Source organism: Oncorhynchus kisutch, linkage group LG14, assembly GCF_002021735.2.
Source record: "Oncorhynchus kisutch isolate 150728-3 linkage group LG14, Okis_V2, whole genome shotgun sequence".
NCBI classification, from domain to species: domain Eukaryota; kingdom Metazoa; phylum Chordata; class Actinopteri; order Salmoniformes; family Salmonidae; genus Oncorhynchus; species Oncorhynchus kisutch.
The window spans coordinates 72,038,130-72,062,595 of NC_034187.2; the positions used below are offsets into that span (position 1 = coordinate 72,038,130).

The 24,466-nt window shown below is 43.8% G+C and overlaps 1 protein-coding gene across 6 annotated transcripts in view; it reads left to right on the forward strand.

The window, feature by feature from the left end:
• Nucleotides 1-24,466, forward strand: part of LOC109903395 (engulfment and cell motility protein 1) — a 197,993-nt gene that overhangs the window by 129,490 nt on the left and 44,037 nt on the right. For all 6 annotated transcript variants that reach the window (XM_031788887.1, XM_031788890.1, XM_031788888.1 and 3 more), the window contains one exon: nt 11,388-11,524. In XM_031788887.1, coding sequence (XP_031644747.1) covers nt 11,388-11,524 — 137 coding nt within the window. The remainder of the gene's footprint in view (nt 1-11,387; nt 11,525-24,466) is intronic.

The following is a 24,466-nucleotide window of genomic DNA, read 5'->3' on the forward strand; positions in this document are numbered from 1 at the left end:
CACACACTTACGCACGTGTACACGCGCACACACACACACACACACACACACACACACACACACACACACTGATACACATAGACACACAATTCGCTCTCCCCTACACACACACTCTCTTTGTCGCAGGTGGATGTCCAGGCCTGCTGGCATGGTAATTAGTGAGGATGACATCTTTCTGTGTGTTTTCATCATGCTGGTTCTCTCGCTCCAAGGTGACTCTCCTCTCTGTGTTCGTCCTCTTGTTTGTCCTTCCCCTCTCTCCTTCCATCCCTCCCTCCTGCCCCCTCACATTCATCTCACTGAGCTCAGACAGATGTCAGGAAGGCTCTCTGCCCACTGGTCACTCACACTCTCTCTCTCTCTCTCTCTCTCTCTCTCTCTCTCTCTGTCTCTCTCTCTCTCTCTCTCTCTCTCTCTCTCTCTCTCTCTCTCTCTCTCTCTCTCTCGGTCTTGGTCTCTCTCTCTGTCTCGCCCTCTCTCTCACACAGACCTCATACATAATTTATATTACAAACAATCTTATCTGCTCTGATGCTCTCTCCCTTTCTCTCTCTCTCTATTTCTCTCTCTGTCTCTCTCTCTCTCTCTCTCTCCCTGTCTGTCACCTCTCCCTCGATGGTCACATCTGTGTAGTAAGTGTCTGGTCTGTCTGTCTGTAGTCTGAGCTCTAATCAGTTATATGGCCAGAAGAGCGTCAATGTTCTCAAGCCTTCATGTCCCGCCTGTCAATGAAACACAAGTCTCCTAGATTACAGCGAACTTTGACCTCCAGGACCCAGACTACCCAGTCACAGCTGAGGATAGATAGGAGCTGGGGGGTGGCATCTGACTATCCCAGAGCATGCGTAACCCCTGGGGAACAGAATGATGTGGTGAAGTGATTGGTGTCTGACTGCCAAGTGAGTATTTTGCGACCTTACCTTTGCTGTTGAAACGGAGAGAAACTTACTTCCATGAAAGGCTAACTCCACCTCCATGGGGAAGTTGACCATCCTTTGGTGGTTAGTAAGGTACGCGTTGGGGCCACACACACACACACACAGACAGAGGACTGGGATGGGCCAGATGGTGTGTACCCCTACTCAGGCCAATGACTCACCCTGCTAACCCCCTCCATCTGTCTGGGGCCCTCAGGGGGACGTGTCCTGTTCCTGTCCACTCACTGGCCTATGATGTCATGCTGCCTGTGATATAACCACACCATGATGCAATGACTCCTACTGACTCCAAGCTCTTCTCTGTCCTGGCACCCCAATGGTGGAACCAGCTTCCCCCTGAAGCTAGGACAGCAGAGTCCCTGCCCATCTTCAGAAAACACCTGAAACCCTACCTCTTCAAAGAGTATCTTAAATAATCCCTCAGCAGCCCCACTCGCTCCACCTCCTCACCTTATATCAGGACCCCAATATCCTAACAATTCACCAATGACCTGACAATGTTGGAAAATAACATTTTTGAAAAGTCTGGACTTTTTTCATGTCCTGAATTTGTTCAAATGCTATTTTAAGCTTAAGGTTTAGGTTGATGGTTTTGGTGTTAAGGTTAGGGTGAAGGTGAAGGTTAGGTAAGGGGACAAAAACTGTTACCCACAAGTAGTACAGGGTGCACGGGCACATAGACAATTACCTCACTCATTTTATGAACCTCTAGCTAAAACCAAGGTACTATTTTAATACTTTGTAAAAATAGATGAAGTGGTCCCAGAAGCTCAAAAATTCCAACAAGAATAAAGGGTAGTCCCCTGTAATATGTGGTCACTAAATGTCATACATTCCAATCAACAGTGTATCATAAAACAGTTGGCGCCAAGTGCCTTTCTCAATGGAACACCCTAAATATATATTTTTCACGTCCCATGGGAGTCGGGTCAAGTTGGTTAGGGGTAGGGTGGTTAGGGGTAGGGTTAAGGGGGGTAAGGTTAAGGTGGTTAGGGTTAGGGTTAGTGTGGTTAGGGGTAGGGTGGTTAGGGTTAGGGTGGTTAGGGGTAGGTTTAGGGTGGTTAGGGGTAGGGTTAAGTTGGTTAGGGGTAGGGTGGTTAGGGGTAGGGTTAAGGTGGTTAGGGGTAGGGTTAAGGTGGTTAGGGTGATTAGGGGTAGGGTTAAGGTGGTTAGAGGTAGGGTTAAGGTGGTTAGGGTGATTAGGGGTAGGGTTAAGGTGGTTAGAGGTAGGGTTAAGGTGGTTAGGGGTAGGGTGGTTAGGGGTAGGGGTAGGGGTAGGGTTAGGGTTAAGGTGGTTAGAATAGGGGGGGTAGGGTTAAGGTGGTTAGGGGTAGGGTTAGGGTGGTATATTGGTGCAGTGTGGGCAGGGGTGAGTGGGGGTGGTTAGGCATTCCTGGTGTTCAATCTCTCCTTGTGTAGCTGTCCCTTGTTCTCTGGGGCACAGTGGGCATTAATTTAGTATAGGCAGCTCCCTCTTCAATGGTTTCTCTCCAGTTGTGTCTGTTTACTCCAGTGTCCCCCCCAGTTGTCTGTTTAGTGCAGTCTCCCCCCAGCTGTCTATTTAGTGCAGTGTCCCCCCTGTTGTCTGTTTAGTGCAGTCTCCCCCCAGTTGTCTATTTACTCCAGTGTCCCCCCAGTTGTCTATTTAGTGCAGTCTCCCCCCAGTTGTCTGTTTAGTGCAGTGTCCCCCCAGTTGTCTATTTAGTGCAGTCTCCCCCCCAGTTGTCTGTTTAGTGCAGTGTCTCCCCAGTTGTCTGTTTAGTGCAGTGTCCCCCCAGTTGTCTATTTAGTGCAGTCTCCCCCCAGTTGTCTGTTTAGTGCAGTGTCCCCCCAGTTGTCTGTTTAGTGCAGTGTCCCCCCAGTTGTCTGTTTAGTGCAGTGTCCCCCCCTATAGTCTATTTAGTGCAGTCTCCCCCCAGTTGTCTGTTTAGTGCAGTGTCTCCCCAGTTGTCTGTTTAGTGCAGTGCCCTCCTAATTGTCTGATTAGTGCAGTGTCTCCCCAGTTGTCTGTTTAGTGCAGTGCCCTCCTAATTGTCTGTTTAGTGCAGTGTCCACCCAGTTGTCTGTTTAGTGCAGTGTCCTCCCAGTTGTCTGTTTAACACTGTTTAGTGCAGTGTTCCCCCAGTTGTCTGTTTAGGTGCCATATTCCCCCCAGTCTGATAAGTTGCCATATATGATCTGTATCAGGGGCTCCCTGACCTTCCTTTAATTTTTATTGTATTTTATTTAACCTTTATTTAACCAGATAGGCCAGTTGAGAACAAGTTCTCATTTACAACTGCCATCTGGCCAAGATAAAGCAAAGCAGTGCGACACAAACAACAACACAGAGTTACACATGGAATAAACACTGGAGGGAGGTAAGGCAATAAATAGCCCATAGTGGCGAAATAATTACAATTTAGCAGTTAAACACTGGAGTGATAGATGTGCAGGAGATTAATGTGCAAGTAGAGATACTGGGGTGCAAAGGAGCTATAAAAAAATGACAATATGGGGATGAGGTAGTTGGGTGGGCTATTTACAGATGGGCTATGTACAGGTGCAATGATCTGTAAGCTGCTCTGACAGCTGATGCTTAAAGTTAGTGAGGGAGATATCCAGAGTCTCCAGCTTCAGTGATTTTTGCAATTCATTCCAGTCAATGGCAGCAGAAAACTGGAAGGAAAGGCGGCTAAAAGAGGAATTGGTTTGTGGGTGACCAGTGAAATAGACTTGCTGGAGCGCGTGTTATGGGTGGGTGCTGCTATGGTGACCAGTGAGCTGAGATAAGGCAGGGCTTTACCTAGCATAGACTTATAGATGACCTGGAGCCAGTTGGTTTTGCGACGAATATGAAGTGAGGGCCAGCCAACAAGAGCATACAGGGCGCAGTGGTGGGTAGTATATGGGGCTTTGGTGACAAAACGGATGGCACTGTGATAGACTGCATCCAATTTGCTGAGTAGAGTGTTGGGGGCTATTTTGTGACATCGCAAGTCAAGGATCGGTAGGATAGTCAGTTTTACGAGGGTATGTTTGGCAGCTTGAGTGAAGGAGGCTTTGTTTCAAAATAGGAAGCCGATTCTAGATTTAATTTTGGATTGGAGATGCTTAATGTGAGTTTGTAGGGAGAGTTTACAGTCTAACCAGACACCTAGGTATTTGTAGTTGTCCACATATTCTAAATCAGAACAGTCCTTTAATTGGGAGTACATGATCTGTTTCAGGAGGTGTCAGTTGGTGTATTATAGTAGTGGGGATGCTGCTTATGTTGGCCTCCTCCAGCTTGCTGGTGTTGGTGCACCTGTCATCCCAACTGATCCTCAGTGTTTTTCATAAGGATCTTTGGCGGTGTAAGGATTTTTGGCGGTGTAAGGATCTTTGGCGGTGTAAGGATCTTTGGCGGTGTAAGGGTCTTTGGCGGTGTAAGGGTCTTTGGCGGTGTAAGGATCTTTGGCGGTGTAAGGATATTTGGCGGTGTAAGGATCTTTGGCGGTGTAAGGGTCTTTGGCGGTGTAAGGGTCTTTGGCGGTGTAAGGATCTTTGGCGGTGTAAGGGTCTTTGGCGGTGTAAGGATCTTTGGCGGTGTAAGGGTCTTTGGCGGTGTAAGGATCTTTGGCGGTGTAAGGGTCTTTGGCGGTGTAAGGATCTTTGGCGGTGTAAGGATCTTTGGCGGTGTAAGGGTCTTTGGCGGTGTAAGGATCTTTGGCGGTGTAAGGGTCTTTGGCGGTGTAAGGGTCTTTGGCGGTGTAAGGATCTTTGGCGGTGTAAGGATCTTTGGCAGTGTAAGGGTCTTTGGCGGTGTAAGGATCTTTGGCGGTGTAAGGATCTTTGGCGGTGTAAGGGTCTTTGGCGGTGTAAGGATCTTTGGCGGTGTAAGGATCTTTGGCGGTGTAAGGGTCTTTGGCGGTGTAAGGATCTTTGGCGGTGTAAGGGTCTTTGGCGGTGTAAGGGTCTTTGGCGGTGTAAGGGTCTTTGGCGGTGTAAGGATCTTTGGCGGTGTAAGGATATTTGGCAGTGTAAGGATCTTTGGTGGTCCATGTTTCAGCTCCTTATAGCAGCACACACACATGTCCAGACCGTATTAATGCTCAGCAGGGGTCACATGAGCCAATTGCTCTCTCAGATCATGCCTGTGACTCACGTTGTTGTCCCCCTGAGGGGTCCTAGACAGATGGAAGGGGTTGTGTCCTGTTCCTGTCCACTCACTAGCCTATGATGTTGAGTTGTGATATAACCATGCCACGATGCAATGATCTCAGATTAAGGTCATGTTCAGCCTAATGAATTTGGGCCAAAGAATACAGGAGAGTGTTTGGGCTTTAATACAAGTATTTCAATCCCTGTACATCCTCTGTCTGTCTGCCAAGGAGTCTACCAATGTCCCAGGATATTTGGGTCTGTGGGATTTCAACTTTATATTTACAAATCACGGTTTTCCATTCTGTCTGTATATGCAAAGGTTATTATCAGTTCACATTTGTAGCTCACCATAGATGTTTAGATGCTGCTAGTCATGCTAGCAGCATAGAACGGCCCAGATGTAATTCTCTCTCACTTCAATGATTTGTTCAGCATGGGAGCATTATTTGTCAGATTCAAAATGCAGAGTTTTTGAATTTGTACAAGTAAATCAGTAACCATTAGGGAGAAGTTAACCTTGGAGTAACAGTATGAATAATACAACGTGAAAGAAGAAACGCTTCTCTGCATGGAGACGAAGTTCAGGTTGTTCAGATGCTATGATCACGCTATTACCACGCTATGACCACCTTATGAACATGTTATGACCATTCCAGCATATGTCACCTCAGGTATGGCCATGCACTATTAAAGGCAATTGGAGCCAGGCCGTATCATTACTGAATGTTCAGATAGAAAAGCATTGTGTAGAACACATGATTTTCTGTCAGATGGAATAGGGAATGAATCGACACTATTCATTCTATTTCTATCTGCAACATTTAGAATCTGTTTTTTGTTTTCAGGATGGCCATTCTTGCCCAGTGTAGTGAGACCCACCTGTTCCTGTCTCACTGAAAGTCTAAAGCTAGTCTGACATTTAACTCCAAATCAGGGCCCTACCCGGTCCGACCAGACCCTTACACATCACTCCAAATCAGGGCCCCACCCAGTCCGACCAGCCCCTTCCACATCACTCCAAATCAAGGCCCACCCGGTCTGACCAGCCCCAGAGCCCCTGTGGGCATCATTCATAATGTCCCGAAGTTTCCAATTCCACCGTTGTCGATGCAATTCCATCGCCCCTGTTGGAGGCAGGGCGCCCTGCTGTGATGCTTAGAGACTCTGTAAATGGCTGCTCCACTCAGAGACCTTTACCTTAAGGCAGCTCCTCAATCAGCTCTCAAAGACAGAGAAAGAGGAGTGTGTACTGTCGTTCATAAAGACCTTTTACCAATCATTACACCCTGGGTTATTGCTGTGGGGACCCGTTCATGAAGCTCTGGTCTCCATGGTGATTTCAAAGCTTCGAAAGCATTAAATGCTAATAAACAGAAGCGTCAGACAGCTAAAATAGTCCTATAGGAGTCCTCGCCACCATCGGTGGGTAATGAAATAGCTTGAAGCCATTTTTTTCCCTTCAGTTAATAAGGTGTAACTGTGGCAAAATTGCTGATGTATTTAGATGCACTGAGCTTAGAAACCAGATTTCACTCTCAGTGGGAAGTTTATGATGAATTCAGTAACCCAATAAATGCACAGTGATTTCTCCATCCCAGTGTCTGTAAAACAGTCTAATGGAGTTCCCTCAGGAAACGGTTAGATTAGCTGTCTGGCCACACCATTCACAAAGCACTTGGCGGAGGACAGGTTGGAGAAAAGAGGTGGGAAAGGGTTAGGAAAACGAGGGAGAAATTAGGGAGAAATTCCCTTTAATCTCCACATGAAGCTCCTCCTCCATCAGACTCCGGCAGTATTCAGAGACTTCATTTGCATCTCAAATGGCACCCTATTCCCCATGGTGCACTACTTTTGAACAGGGCCCATTGTCAAAAGTAGTGCGCTATATAGGGAGAAGGGTGCCATTTGGGATGTAGACATCATCCTGTCACACAGTAGAAGACAGCTATGTGTTTGTGTTCTAGGTGTGTCTGGTGGAAGTGTTAACAAATAGAAAAAGACCATGGTATGGCTAATTTGAAAATCTTCCATTGTGAACTGTGATGGACGTGGGTGTCTGTTGGCAGGCAGGCTAGGGAACCCAGTCCCTCAAGAATAACCAGGGGTATTTATTTCTGAAGAGAAAGCTGCCATCTGATCTGGCACATGCAACCAGACAAGGGACTGGAGATAAATGTGAAATGTAACTGAATGAACCAAACCCTCCTGTCCCATTTAAAGAACATGGTCCTTCCGTCCTCTCTGTGTGTGTGGGAGACTAGGAATATGGAGAACAGAGGGTCCAGTCCTATTGGCTTAGAAGTGCACAGTTAAGTTCCTCTGCCTTGAGGCTCTTATTGTCACAGAAGGAGAAGTGGTGTCATGAACAGTGACTATGCACACACACACACACACTACCCATGGCTGTACATGCCCAAACTGTGTAGGAATGAGTCAGTCACTCATGTTGCCATTGAGTGAGTTTCCTTATGAAACCCAGACATAAAAACACCATTCTTTTGGGGATTTTCACAATGTAATCTATAGAATGGTCCTAGAGGAAGGGAGGATTGTTTACATATATTTGACAGGTATCTAAAAGCATAATTGAGAAATAATTGATCAAAGTTGGCATATTTATGACATTTTACCAAGGCCTCCTTTTAGACTACATAATGTTTCATCTGTAGATGCTACAAAGCAACAACAAAACAATCGTATGAAATGTTACTGCTTGATCTCTAATATGACTAGTGTTTTTATCGGGGGAATAGTTCATATATTTATGAACATTGAAAATATACAATTTTTGATTTGTCAATTTTGTATATATATATATATTTTTTAAACATAATATAGTCTACGTGCTAATGAAAATTCCAGATTGGATTCTCTGTTACTTTTAGAATGGATTCAAAATGGTCACCCTCTGCTTAGGGCTGGGAGATATTGCCTAAAAATCTGTTGTACACTTGAAGGTCAAACACACATTACCTTTTTAAACAGTCAGCAATAATCTAATGAATTCAGGGCTTGTGAAATTAACATAGGCTGTTATACCTACAAGCCTTCCAAAACCACTAATAATTAAGTTATTTTGTCAAAATAGTTTAACCTGCTTTTTTTTTTACACAAGCCCACGTGCACATGCCCACGTTCTAGTGAGTAGCCAGCTAATTTTATAGGAATCTTTCTATTTCAATTTTTGCCAACTTGGATCTATTTGCTAGCTAACAAGGCAGAACAGTTCTTTCTGTCTATCTCCAACTGTTTGAACAGCGTACAAGCCTGTCTACTTCGTTCAGATGTTTAAATCAAGTGGCCCTACCTTATTTCTCAGTGAAAACTAGTTGCCAATTCCTTATATTATTGTGTTTTATAATTATTGCACATTTATAAAACACAGACTAGACGGCTAGTATAAACGTCTTTGGCTAAAATGCTTCTAGCAGTACATGGTACCGCAATGCCACGCGTAACAAACTGAGCCTTTTAGTAGTGTCTGCTCTGCATGCAAATTGAGTAGTTGAGACATAAAAAGAGTGTCGTTAGAAAGGTTATGTTAGTATTTGTAATCGGTTAACTTCTCTATTACAGTAAAATAATGTTTCGGTGTCCATATGACCGATTCTGTTGGACCAAGTCTCAAATACAAATAGTGAGTTGAAACCGCTTGTCAGAGAGGGGCTTGGTGTGTGTGTTTGAACAGGGAGGAAGAGGCGAAGTGATAGGTGTCAGTCTCGCGAAAATCTGCTCAAAACAAGCCCAATGCATTTTACCTCTGCTGGTGATTTGCAGGATGTGCAATGATACAAGTAAAAGGTGGGCTGTGATTGGTTACATTGCCTACCATGCCAATTTCTCCATATAAAATGGGCCATAACTTTAAAACTAGCAGGGATCCCACTCTGGGATATATTTTATTTAACGTTTTTTTTAATTAGGCAAGTCAGTTAAGAACAAATTCTTATCTACAATGACGGGCTAGGAGCAGTTGATTAACTGCCTTTTTCAGGGGCAGAACGACAGATTTATACCTTGTCAGCTCAGAGATTCGATCTAGCAACCTTTCAGTTATTGGCCCAACGTTCTAACCACTAGGCTACCTGCCTCTAACCACTAGGCTACCTGCCTCTAACCACTAGGCTACCTGCCTCTAACCACTAGGCTACCTGCCTCTAACCACTAGGCTACCTGCCTCTAACCACTAGGCTACCTGCCTCTAACCACTAGGCTACTTGCCTCTAACCACTAGGCTACCTGCCTCTAACCACTAGGCTACCTGCCTCTAACCACTAGGCTACCTGCCTCTAACCACTAGGCTACCTGCCTCTAACCACTAGGCTACCTGCCTCTAACCACTAGGCTACTTGCCTCTAACCACTAGGCTACCTGCCTCTAACCACTAGGCTACCTGCCTCTAACCACTAGGCTACCTGCCTCTAACCACTAGGCTACCTGCCTCTAACCACTAGGCTACCTGCCTCTAACCACTAGGCTACCTGCCTCTAACCACTAGGCTACTTGCCTCTAACCACTAGGCTACCTGCCTCTAACCACTAGGCTACCTGCCTCTAACCACTAGGCTACCTGCCTCTAACCACTAGGCTACCTGCCTCTAACCACTAGGCTACCTGTCTCTAACCACTAGGCTACCTGCCTCTAACCACTAGGCTACCTGCCTCTAACCACTAGGCTACCTGCCTCTAACCACTAGGCTACCTGCCTCTAACCACTAGGCTACCTGCCTCTAACCACTAGGCTACCTGTCTCTAACCACTAGGCTACCTGCCTCTAACCACTAGGCTACCTGCCTCTAACCACTAGGCTACCTGCCTCTAACCACTAGGCTACCTGCCGCCCCAGGTTTTTACAAAATATTAAAACATTTGCCAAATCGAACATTTTAAATGTTCAATATTCATAAATTAACATACTACAATGTTTTATTGAAATCAAAATACTACTCACATTACAGAGCAAGCGGGAAAGCTTCATATGACACCAATGTTTGCTTTGTTGCACCTACAGATGAAACACTATGGAGTTTTAAAGAAGGGTAATGCCTCGAACACACCTACAGCATCATTGAGCAAAATGGTACGCAGCATCATCTGGATATGTGTGCAACAAAAGTTCACCATTCACCTTCTGCTACCATTTCTGTCAAGCCGTCTTCACATACAATCTGATTAATACGTTCGATAAATCCAACATATACACCACACAGAACGCACTGCAACTGCCTCTGCAACGCAATGCTGCAAGGCAAACGCAGTGTTCCATCGGTTAGGAATGTACTTCTGATGTACCAAAACGCATTTTACCGTTGTTGTTGTTGGTCACGCTGTTGGTGTGAGGCCAAAATGTCATAAATATGCCAACTTTGATCAATTCTTTCTCAATTATGCTTTTAGATTTATGTCAAATATATGTCCACAATCCTTCCTCCAAAGTGCCATTCTATAGATGACATTGTGAAAATCCCCAGATCCGGGTCTCTTTTCGTGTGGGTTTCGTGAGGAGTCACTCTATTGAAGTATGGCTGAAACGTGAACCACGTGTGTATCACCACCCCTTATGAGCTGTCATTCTAAGTGTCTTAGTTTATCAGAGAGGCAACATGTTTCTTGTATAGCTACGGTATATCTGGACCCATGGGGAATCTCTTTACTGATGGATCTTATACCACTGACTCAGTAGCTGACTAAATGAAGTGTGTCCCCACTGGGCCCTGGTCAAAAGTAGTGCACTTTATAGGGAATAAGGGTACCATTTGGGGGCGTAACCTTAGAGGTAGAGGTAAACTACAGTTCAAATTCACGTTTCCAATACTCACATGGCAGTCTTAGACACTGGAATGTATGGATACAACGTCAGTCAAATTAAAAACAAGTGAAAATAGAGTCTAAAATACACGTGTGCAGTATGTATTTGCTAATTGCCTCAATGCCAGGCGAAGGGTTATTTAGTCTTGGTTTGATAACCATAAGAGGACCGGAGGGAGTTATGTCTTCTTTGTTCTCATAATCTTATGTATGTATAGATTGTCATGCAAGAGATCTTCATAATAATTGATGGTTCAGTCTCAGCTCTTTAAACCTTGTATGCCCTGATACTGCATTAAGACCTAAAAATGCAACTCTGAACTTGAGCATTTGTTAGTCGAACTGTAATTGTTGCAAAATCTTTAGAAATTGGCAGAGTGCTTTTCACACTTAAGCATCCAAACATCCACTGTCCAAAATCTCTGGTAGGGGGAAACCTCCAATTTCCAAGAACAGTCAATGTGTCTCTCAAACACAAGGCTTACGTCCTTTCTCCTCTGTTCCTCTGTCTTTACAGCCAGTGAGAACTGCCATGACTTCCACCCCATGTTCTTCACCCACGACCGCTCCTTTGAGGAGTTCTTCTGCATCTGCATTCAGCTGCTCAACAAGACCTGGAAGGAGATGAGGGCCACCAGCGAAGACTTCAACAAGGTGAGGGTGGACTTTGCGGTAGGGGGAAGTTGCCCCTAGACGCTGATCTTGGATCAGTTAGCATTTCTCCCCGCTAATGGTTAAGGTTAGGATGGGGGAGAGGAAGCTGATCCTAGATCTGTACCTACAGTAGGTGAAACTTCACCCCAGAGAGTTAACTTTAAGACTATATCAATTTGATTTTCCAAAGGGTAATGTTTATTCCTTAAAGGAGGGCTAGCTACTGTAGGATTTCAGCTCTAATGTAATTAATAACACATGGTCGTCTGTGGCTCGGTTGATGGAGCACGACGGCTTGCGTTGCTAAGATTGTGAGGGGCAGCTCTTGGGGAATTGTGGGGGAGATCTTGGAGGGCTGGTGGGAGATCTGTTGACGTGCCCTTGAGCAGGGTGTTGACCCTGGTTGCTTCTATGTGTCGTTCTGAGGACGTGCCCTTGAGCAGGGCGTTGACCCCGGTTGCATCTGTATGTCGCTCTGGATGGGAGGCTGTTTGATGACTAATGTGATGTGATGTAAATGTTGAGCGGCTTCACTGCATGTATATTGTATGTTTTTTAAATATTCAGTAAATCATTTTAATATTTTTTAAAGATTGTGAGTTCGATTCCTGTTGGAACCACCCACACGAACATGTACAGTTCAAGTCGAAAGTTTACATACACCTAGGTTGCTGTCATTAAAACTAGTTTACATACACCTAGGTTGCTGTCATTAAAACTAGTTTACATACACCTAGGTTGCTGTCATTAAAACTTGTTTTTCAACCACTCCACAAATTTCTTGTTAACAAACTATAGTTTTGGCAAGTTGGTTAGGACATCTACTTTGTGCATGACACAAGTCATTTTTCCAACAATTGTTTACAGACAGATTATTTCACTTATAATTCACTCTGTCACAATTCCAGTGGGTCAGAAGTTTAGATACACTAAGTTGACTGTGCCATTAAACAGCTTGGTAAATTCCAGAAAATGGCTTTAGAAGCTTCTGATAGGCTACTGGACATAATTTGAGTCAATTGGAGGGGTACCTGTGGATGTATTTCAAGGCCCACCATCAAACTCAGTGCCTCTTTGCATGACATCATGGGAAAATCACAAGAAATCAGCCGATGGGTACAAAAGCATCTATATCCACAGTAAAATCAGTCCTATATCGACATAACCTGGAAGGCCGCTCAGCAAGGAAGAAGCCACTGCTCCAAAACCGCCACAAAAAAGCCAGACTACGGTTTGCAACTGTACATGGGGATAAAGATCATCCTTTTGTACTTTTTTGAGAAATGTCCTCTAATCTGATAATGAAATAGAACTGTTTGGCCATAATGACCATTGTTATGTTTGGAGGAAAAAGGGGGAGGCTTGCAAGCCGGAGAACACCATCTCAACCGTGAAGCAGGGGGGTGGCAGCATCATGTTGTGTGGGTGCTTTGCTGCAGGAGGGACTGGTGCACTTCACAAAATAGATGGCATCACAAGGATGGAAAATTATTTGGATATATTGAAGCCACATCTCAAGACATCAGTCAGGAAGTTAAAGCTTGGTCGCAAATGGGTCTTCCAAATGGACAATGATCCCAAGCATACTTCCAAAGTTGTAGCAAAATGGCTTAAGGACAACAAAGTCAAGGTATTGGAGTGGCCATCACAAAGCCCTGACCTCAATCCTATAGAAGATTTGTGGGCAGAACTGAAAAAGTGTGTGCGAGCAAGGAGGCCTATAAACCTGACTCAGTTACACCTGCTCTGTCAGGAGGAATGGGACAAAATTCACCCAACTTTTTGTGGGAAGCTTGTGGAAGGCTGCCAAAAACGTTTGACCCAAGTTAAACAATTTAAAGGAAATGCTACCACATACTAATTGAGTGTATGTAAACTTCTGACACACTGGGAATGTGATGAAAGAAATAAAAGCTGAAATAAGTAATTCTCTGTACTATTATTCTGACATTTCACATTCTTAAAATAAAGTGTTGATCCTAACTGACCTAAGACAGGGAATTCTTATTTGGATTAAAAGTCAGGAATTGTGAAAAACTGTATGTAAACTTCCGACTTCAACTGTATTCACACATGACTGTAAGTTGCTTTGGATAAAAGCGTCTACTAAATGATTATTGTTATTATATTAGCTCTGTAATTCTACTAATCAGCTGCGCCTTAGGACCTTAATTGGTTGAATCTGGTGTGGAAGAGCAGACCTAAAGAAGTGCCTTACACTATAAGGTGATTTTTTTTCTGCTCTTCTGGCTGTGCCGTTGAGGTACTAGAGGAAATGCGCTTGTAGTTTTGTTTGGAACACAACCCTGCATCCCCGCCATTGTTTTTTAAGTAATCTGGGTCAGGTGGGCATCATTTGAAAGCTGGTTCTATTAGCATCATGACTAGCTTAATACGATATTACATTGTTAGGCTTTCACAATGCAATTCAGGGAAACCGATTTGTATTTTTGGTGCGCATAGATATGAGTGCATTCAGGTGTGTGTGCTGCAGTACATTTTCTTCACAATAGACAAACATAGGTTCATTCTGTTCAGGACACCCAAGGGTATAACACCATGTCATCTTGTAACTGTACATCAAACATAGTGATCATAAACATTGACACTGTATCTGACATGAGTTTTATGATATGGAAATGTGAAGTGCACATTTTGACTCACAGGTGTTTGGCTTTCTTCTATGACATCAAAGCAGTATTCATTATTCAAAATACTTAAAGTCCTCATAATTTGTCAGTCAAAACCCATACAGAGCTGTGAAGCACAGAGCCAGACCTCTGACGTCATGTATAGCATGTTACTTACTGTACAGCCACTGCGTTCCAATTTTGAGGTTTATCAGTGCCCAACTGCCATTTTCAACCCGTATACCGGTATGAGTGTAAAGGGCTATAGCTAAATGACTAAAATGTCATTATAAACTGGGTGGTTCGAGCCCTGAATGCTGATTGGTTGACAGCTGTGGTATATCAGACTGACAAAACATTTATTTTTACTGCTCTAATTACGTTTGTAACCAGTTTATAATAGCAATAAGGCAACTCTGGGGTTCGTGGAATATGGCCAATATACCACGGCAAAGGGCTGTATCCAGGCACTCTGTGGTGCGTTGTGCATAAGAACAGTCCTTAGGTGTGGTATATTGACCATATACCACACCCCCTCGGGCCTTACTGCTTAATTATAATGTACAGGAATAAGAAAGCATGTGATTCTGTAAGAGTTTGTGATGTCACTATTTCATGTGGAGTGGTGGGTTCTAGTCTGGACATATCTCAGTGTCGGGCAGTAATGCAATTGCAATTATGATAATCACACATCATAAGGCTTGGCTTGCGTACTGCATGAATTTTTTTATAATGAAGGCGCTGCTGTAGTGCCTATATAAAGCCAAGCTCAATTTTCAAAAAAGAAATAAGATGCATAGTCAAAATATGCGTCCCAAATAGCACCATATTCCCTACATAGTGCACTACCTTTTACCAAAGCCCATCAAAAGTAGTGCACTACAAAGGGAATAGGGTGCCATTTGGGAAGCATTCATGGAAATGCATTTCTCAATGTCAAATCAAATTTTATTTGTCACATGTGCTGAATACCGTGAAATGCTTACTTACAAGCCCTTAACCAACAATGCAGTTCAAGAAATAGAGTTAAGAAAAGAATTGCTAAATAAAAGGTATCACAATAAGATTACATAACAATAATGAGGCTATATAAAGGGGGTACCGGTACCGAGTCAATGTGGGGGTATAGGCTAGTTGAGGTCATTTGTACATGTAGGTAGGGGTAAAGTGACTATGCATAGATAATAAACAGCGAGTAGCAGCAGATAGTGCAAATAGTCTGGGTGACCATTTGATTAATTGTTCAGGCTTATGGCTTAGGGGTAGAAGCTGTTAAGGAGCCTTTTGGACCTAGACTTGGCGATCCGGTACCACTAGCCGTATGGTAGCAGAGAGACCGGTCTATGACTTTGGTGACTGGAGTCTTTGACAATTTTTGGGGCATTCCTCTGACACCGCCTAATATATAGGTCCTGATGGCAGGAAGCTTGGCCCCAGTGATGTACTGGGCCGCAAACACTACCCTCTGTAGCGCCTTACGGTCGGATGCCGATCAGTTGCCATACCAGGCGGTGATGCAACTAGTCAGGATGCTCTCGATGGTGCAGCTGTAGAACCTTTTGACGATCTGGGGACCCATGCCAAATATCTCCTGAGGGGGAAAAAGCAATGTCGTGCCCTCTTCACGACTGTCTTGGTGTGTTTGGCCATGAAAGTTTGTTGACGTGGACACCAAGGAACTTGAAAATCTCGACCCACTCCACGACAGCCCTGTCGATGCTAATGGGGACCTGTTCGGCCCTCCTTTTCCTGTAGTCCACGATCAGCTTCTTTGTCTTGCTCATATTGAGGGAGAGGTTGTTGTCCTGGCACCACACTGCCAGGACTCTAACCTCCTCCCTGTAGGCTGTCTCATCGTTTATCGGTTATCAGGCCTACAACTGTTGTGTTGTCAACAGACTTAATGATAGTGTTGGAGTCGTGCTTGGCCACGCAGTCGTGGGTGAACAGGGAGTACAGGAGGGGACTAAGCACACACCTCTGGGGGCCCCAGTGTTGAGGATCCTGTGTCGCAGATGTGTTGTCTCCCCAGATTAGTTTTCCTCGAGGCGTGCCTTATTTTAGGAGTCATTTTGAGTGGTTGGAGTGAGCTCATTGCCCAGGCTTTCAAGTTAAATTATGACATAAAATACACATTGGATTCCTCCATCGGTTGGTCTCACAGCTCATTTAACTCCTGGCTTCAGTAACAGGCAGACGGTGCTGTTTTATTCAGATTAAAACATTTATTTTCAACACATACTTCTGAAAAGGTCTGATTCAGTCACTGTCTGAAGAAGTCTGATTCATTCGCTGCGTCTGAAGAAGTCTGATTCAGTCGCTGTGTCTGAAGAAGTCTGATTCAGTCGCTGTGTCTGAAGAAGTCTGATTCAGTCACTGTCTGAAGAAGTCTGAATCAGTCACTGTCTGAAGAAGTCTGATTCAGTCACTGTCTGAAGAAGTCTGATTCAGTCACTGTCTGAAGAAGTCTGATTCAGTCACTGTGTCTGAAGAAGTCTGATTCAGTCACTGTGTCTGAAGAAGTCTGATTCAGTCACTGTGTCTGAAGAAGTCTGATTCAGTCACTGTCTAAAGAAGTCTGATTCAGTCACTGTCTAAAGAAGTCTGATTCAGTCACTGTCTAAAGAAGTCTGATTCAGTCACGGTTTTCTGTGGGTTTCTTTGCCGGACTGTCGGATTGCAAAGAAAATGTAAACTTGCGTGGTGATATTGGAATCCCAAGCCAATCAGATCAGTATTCTATCACAGCATCACATGAACATTCTCTTTTTTCCTGTTGTCAAATGAACTGCAGAATGGTAGACTTGCTGTTTTCAGAAGATCCTGAAATGACTGTTCGACTAGATGTATTATTTGTTGTAGTTTGTACCGTATTGACTAACCACCAAGCTCCACTGTAGCTTCAACACCCTGTCTTGTTTTGAAGCATCAGGGTGTGAGTCATTGTCTGTGTAGTGCTCTGGTCACTAAGTAGTGCACTATATGTGGAATAGGGTACAATTTGGGACGCGCACACACGCTGTGTAACATTGCAGTGAAGGCAGGAACCCATCTCTCCTGAAACAGCACAGTCTGTATGTGTTTTTTTGACAACTTAGGCCTGGTAATGCTGACCAATCTCACCATCTCACAAAGCCCTGTGATGTGTTCCCCCTCTATACTCTGCTCTCAGCCATTCCGTACCAACCTGTCATATTAGGATGTATACTGTACTATACTGCCTGAAGGTGACTTTATAATTGGGGATAAGCGCTCATTCAGCATGTTAGTGTCCCCGCTCCTCTTTGCCAGGAGTGAGCTGGCTGCCTGTTTTATTTATTTCGAGACACAGTGCTTGTGCTGGGGTTGCGTCTGTTGGTCAGGAGCAGTTGGTAGACGGTATACTGGGTGTTGGTCAGCATTGCCCTGCTGTAGACGTGATGCGGAATTGATCCTTTCAGGTTTTGTTAGCCAGCATGATAAGCCTTCAAAAAAGTGTAGAAAGAAAGGCTGATGTACCAAACCTTTACAGAACCATCAAAAAAAAGTGAACCACCTTAAAGGGGTGGACTCCGAAAGATATGGCGCTCTTTTTCATGGTCCTTCAAGCCAGATAAGAACAGATTATGTGTAAATAACTTGGCATAAATGTACTGTATATGCTTTCTGTGAAATATCCCTATTTAAAGTGCCTTCGAAAAGTATTCAGATCCCTTGACTTTTTCCAGATTATTGTTACGTTACAGCCTTATTATAAAATGTATTAAATATGTATTTTTTTCTGCAAACTACACACAGTACCCCATAATGACACAGTGAACACAGGTTTTTAGAAATGTTTGCAACTTTATATATTTTTAGACAGAAATACCTTATTTACATAAGTATTCAGACCCATTGCTATGAGACTCGAAATTGAGCTCAGGTGCATCCTGTTTTCATTGATCATCCTTGAGATGTTTCTACAACTTGATTGGAGTCCACCTGTGGTAAATTAAATTGATTGGACATGATTTGGAAAAGCACACACCTGTCTATATAAGGTCCCACAGTTGACAGTGCATGTCAGATCAAAAACTAAGCCATGAGGTCGAAGGAATTGGCCATAGAGCTCTGAGACAGGATTGTGTCGAGGCACAGATCTGGGAAAGGGTACCAAACTTTTTCTGCAGCACTGAAGGTCCCCAAGAACACAGTGGCCTCCATTGATCTTAAATGGAAGAAGTTCGGAACCACCAAACTGCCCGGCCAAAATGAGCAATCAGGGGACAAGGGCCTTGGTCAGGGAGGTGACCAAGGACCCGGCGGTCACTCTTAACATAGCTCTAGAGTTCCTCTGTGGAGATGGGAGAACCTTCCAGAAGGACAACCATCTCTGCAGCACTACACCAGTCAGGTGTAGATTCTCTGTTCTGATGAAACCAAGATTGAACTCTTTAGCCAGAATGTCTGGAGGAAACCTGGCACCATCCCAATGGTGAATCATGGTGGTGGCAGTATCATGCTGTGGGGATGTTTTTCAGCGGCAGGAACTGGGAGACTAGTCAGGATCGAGGCAAAGATAAACGGAGCAAGGTACAGAGAAATCCTTGATGAAAACCTGCTCAAGAGCGCTCAGGACATCAGACTTGGGGCAAAGGTTGATCTTCCAACAGGACAACGACCCTAAGCACACAGCCAAGACAACGCAGGAGTGGCTTCGGGACAAGTCTCTGAATGTCCTTGGCCCATCTAGAGCCCAGACTTGAACCCGATCGAACATCTCTGGAGAGACCTGAAAATAGCTGTGCAGCAACACTCCCCATCCAACCTGACAGAGTTCCAAGCTTGTAGCATCACGTTTTTGCTTTGTCATTATGTGGTATTGTCTGTAGATTTATAAAAACATATCAATTTTACAATAAGGCTGTAACGGAACAAAATATGGACAAGGTCCAGGGGTTTGAATACTTTCTGAATGGACTGTATACCATGGCATTGTTGAATACTTGTTTCTGATTGGCTTGAAGGGCATTCTAGGGTCCTATATATTTACTTTGATTAATTAACTAACCATCTGTTGGCTCCTGAAGCTGTGTATGACCTGGTTTCACTTTCACACCCACCTCTCATTGAACAAATGACTGGACTTTTGATGGATTATTATTGTAACAAATGCACTGATGTGGTCAGATATGTTGCATGAATTCACAATGGAAATACAATGAAGTCGAAAAATTATTGAATTATTAATCTCGCAATTTCACACATTTTCAACATATATTTTCGTCATTCTATACTTGACAAGCAGTTTGTTCCCATATTCCACCATTTGGCATTATGCCGACCCATGGCTGTGCGTAAATGTATGCACACTCTCAAGCAAATGTTCATATTTATAAATCTCACGCTTTGCGTGGAAATGATCCCACGCATGGTTTACGCACAGATTTGAGGCCCCGGGGCCAATTGTCTTTGGCACCCTTCTCCAACGGAACTGATGCTACACATGGATCTGCTGAGAATGAATCACACACACTCACATTCACACCTCTGGGGCCAGGAATTTTAATATCCAATCAAACACACCACTTTCTCTTGACAAGATGAGAGTGGTTCTTGATTGAATAAGGATCAATTATTCCTCCCTCCCTCCTTACCATCCCTCATGTCCCTGGTGTTTGTGTAGACTGTGAAGACAGGAGAAGAGGAGGAGACTGTGTCACTGAGGGTCGTTCACAGATCTTTTGAGGGGCATGTGCCCTAACTATTAAACAGGGCACCCCCGAACCACGGTCATAAACTCATTGAGTAATTATTACTTAGATTATCTATTTACAGAAAAGGAATAGATGCCCACATCTTAATGGCAAATTAAATGAAAAATAAATAACCCTTAGTTTCAAATGCTTAAGTCTTATTCACGTTACTAAGAACAAAACAAAATAATACAAATAACAACATACACAACTCTGAGTAAAGCATTTTGCACAACTATGTTGAACTGCTGCACTATTTCACAATGACCAACACAATTCCAGTCAAAATACAAGACTGTGAGAAATACTGTAGCCTACCATGACTATACCCAACCCAACTCCATTGTTGCCACTATGTATCCTACCTGAATGAAGCTTTGATTCAGTGGATGAAGTATTGAGGAGCAGGGATGCTGAATGTCACTTCAGGGATACAGCTGCTGATCTACACTTCCTAAATAAGGCAGGAATGAGAGCAAATTAATAGAAGAAAATGAGAAATACTGTAGCCTACAATTACTATAAACTTTATTACGCACCATAATATCTGTCCCTCTGCCCTCCCTAAATCGTGGCATTGAACGGATCAACAGACTTTTATCCCTCCATAACTGACTACCAGAATACTGCAGCTCTGTGGGTGTAACATTCATTGACAGTTTTGATACCTTCTGGAAACAAAGCTTGTATTATAAGGAGGATGAGATCCACCCAAATCATTTGGTTCCTGGATCCTTTCACAGAATTATAATTGAGACAATGACTTATCAATGACCCAAGCACAGCTCAGTTAATCCCTACCATTGTGTCGTTGAGTTGTCATAATGCTTCAGTAGATTATCACAGGGGCGTTGGAAGATGATGTAAATAAATTAAAAAGTGTTAAACCATTAAACCATGCTATTTTAAAGTAAACAAATTGACCACAGACTTTCAGTACGCTTATAAGGAAGGACATTCAACAAGCACAGCACTTGCACAAATTACTGATGATTGGCTGAGAGAAATTGATGATAAAAGATTTGTGGGGGCTGTTTTGTTAGACTTCAGTGCAGCTTTAGACATTATCGATCATAGTCTGCTGCTGGAAAAGCGTATGTGTTGTGGCTTTTCATCCCCCTGCTATATTGTGGATAAAGTGTTACTTGTCTAACAGAACACAGAGGATGTTCTTTAATGGAAGCCTTCAACATAATCCAGGTAGAATCAGGAATTCCCCAGGGCAGCTGTATTGTCCCCTTACTTTTTCCAGTCTTTACTAACGACATGCCACACTGGCTTTGAGTAAAGCCCGTGTGTCTATGTATGCAGATGACTCAACGCTATACATGTCAGCTACTACAGCGGCTGAAATTACTTCAACACTTAACAAAGAGCTGCAGTTAGTTTCAGAATGGGTTGCAAGGAATAAGTTAGTCCTAAATATTTAAAACTAAAAGTATTGTATTTGAGACAAATCATTCACGAAACCTCAACTAAATCTTGTAATAAATAATGTTGAAATTGAGCAAAGTTGAGGTGACTAAACTGCTTGGAGTAACCCAGGATTGTAAACTGTTGATACAACAGTAGCTAAGATGGGGAGAAGTCTGTTCACCATAAAGCCTTCTTAACAACACTATCAACAAGGCAGGTCCTACAGGCCCTAGTTTCTACCTTCATAACAACACTATCAACAAGGCAGGTCCTACAGGCCCTAGTTTGGTTGCACCTGAACTACTGTTCAGTCGTGTGGTCAGGTGCCACAAAGAGGGACTTAGGAAAATTGCCGTTGGCTCAGGACAGGGCAGCACGACTGGCTCTTGGATGTACACAGAGAGCTGGCGTTAATAATATGCATGTCAATCTCTCCTGGCTGAAAGTGCAGGAGAGATTGACTTCATCACATCCCGTATTTGTAATTGACATGTTGACTGCACCGAGCTGTCTGTTTGAACTATTGGCACACAGCTCGGACACCCATGCATACCCCACAAGACATGTCACCAGATGTCTCTTCACAGTCCCCAAGTCCAGAACAGACTATGGGAGGCACACAGTACTACATAGAGCCATGACTACATGGAACTCTATTCCGCAACCAGCAGTAAAATGTGATTTTTAAAATAACCTCTTGGTGCTAGGGGGCAGTATTTTAATTTTTGGGAAAAAAACGTTCCCATTTTAAACGGGATATTTTGTCAGGAAAAGATGCTAGAATATGCATATAATTTACAGCTTTCGATAGAAAACACTCTAACGTTTCCAAAACTGTAAAAATATTGTCTGTGAGTATAACAGAACTGATGTTGCAGGCGAAAGCCTGAGAAAAATCCAATCCAGAAGTGCTTTTGAAAGCAAGGTTTTGAAAGCGCTGCGGAAGGTTTTGAAAGCTCTGCGTTCCAATGACTCCCTATTTGGCTGTGAATGTACCATCAACGAGCTTACGCTTTCTACGTATTCCCCAAGGTGTCTACAGCATTGTGACGTAGTTTTACGCATTTCTGTTGAAGAATAGCCGTAGGCGGCCACATTGCGTAAGTGGTCACATGGTGGCTCCGAGAGAGATTCTCATGTAAAATACAGAGGTAGCCATTACTCGAATCGGTCCTAGCGAAAAACGAATTGTCCCGACGGATATATTATCGAATAGATATTAGAAAAACACCTTGAGGATGGATTCTAAACTACGTTTGCCATGTTTCTGTCGATATTATGGAGCTAATTTGGAATATTTTTCGGCGTTGTGGTGACTGCAATTTCCGGGCGATTTCTCAGCCAAACGTGAAGAACAAATGGAGCTGTTTCGCCTACAAAAATAATATTTTGGGAAAATATGAACTTTGGCTATCTACCTGGGAGTCTCGTGAGTGAAAACATCCGAAGTTCATCAAAGGTAAACGATTTAATTCGATTGCTTTTCTGATTTCCGTGACAAGGTTGCCTGCTGCTAGCTAGGCATAATGCTATGCTAGGCTATGATAAACTTGCACAAATGCTTGTCTAGCGTTGGCTGTAAAGCATATTTTGAAAATCTGAGATGACAGGGTGATTAACAAAAGGCTAAGCTGTGTCTCAATATATTTCATTTGTGATTTTCATGAATAGGAATATTTTCTAGGGATATTTATGTCCGCTGCGTTAGGCTAATTCGTTTCAGGCGATGATTACGCTCCCGCATGCGGATTTGGGAGTCACTAGAGTTTTTTTTTAAAGATACAAATACACCTTTGGTACAGTGGGGAATGTGAAGCAACACAAACAGGAACAGAACGTGCATACACACACATGATAACGTACACATGGATTTTGTGTTGTAGATATGTGGTAGTAGAGTAGGGGCCTGAGGGCACACACTTAATGTGTTGTGAAATGTGTTGTGAATGTACTGTAATGTTTTAAATTATAACTGCCTTTATTTTGCAAGACCCCAGGAAGAGCAGCAGCTAATGGCGATCCATAATAAATACTTTACTATAGCTTACCATTCCATAAATAAGTCAGTAAAGAAAGCATGGTAATCACTGATGATTACTAATAATGTTGTTATTCAGCAGAATCGTTAGGCTTCCATATGTTACAGTTGACAAAATGGCTATCTGTATTACTAGATTAGTCTGGGGCGGGTGAATTTAACCACAACTTGCAGGCAGTGGGTTTAGAACAGCAATGACCCAGAAAATGGATACATGTTTTTGGGGAAATTATTCCACCACCCAAAAGGGTACATTGGATACTGGGGGGAAAAGGGGCCTGTTCCCTGTACACGTGCCTGGTCTCACTGAGGAAGAGGAGAGTATCTCACAGAGGGGGAGAGGGAGAGCGGAGGAGGAGAAGAGGAAGAGGAGGAGACTGTCACTGATGAGGGGAGGAGTGTTTCACTGAGGAGGAAGAGAAGAGGAGACTGTCCCTGCTGAGGAGGAGAGTTGGTAGAAAGGATTAGACTGTCACTGGTGAGGTGGTAGAGAGGAGGTGACTCACTGATGAAGAAGAGATGTGTCACTGATGAGGAGGAGAGGTGGTAGAGAGGAGGAGACTGTCACTGATGAGGAGGAGAGGTGGTAGAGAGGAGGAGACTGTCACTGATGAGGTGGTAGAGAGGAGACTGTCACTGATGAGGAGGAGAGATGGTAGAGAGGAGAAGACTGTCACTGATGAGAAGGAGAGGTGGTAGAGAGGAGTAGACTGTCACTGATGAGGAGGAGAGGTGGTAGAGAGGAGTAGACTGTCACTGATGAGGTGGTAGAGAGGAGGTGACTGTCACTGATGAGGAGGAGCAGTGGTAGAGAGGAGAAGACTGTCACTCTTGAGGAGGAGAAGTGGTAGAGAAGAGGAGACTGTCACTGATGAGGATGAGATGTGGTAGAGAGGAGGAGACTATCCCTGCTGAGGAGGAGAGGTGGTAGAGTGGAGACTGTCAATTATGAGGAGGAGAGGTCGTAGAGAGGAGACTGTCACTGATGAGAAGGAGAGGTGGTAGAGAGGAGACTGTCACTGCGGAGGAGAGGTGGTAGAGAGGAGGAGAGGTGGTATAGAGGAGACTGTCACTGATGAGGAGGAGAGGTGGTAGAGCGGAGAAGACTGTCACTGATGAGGAGGAGAGGTGGTAGCGAGGA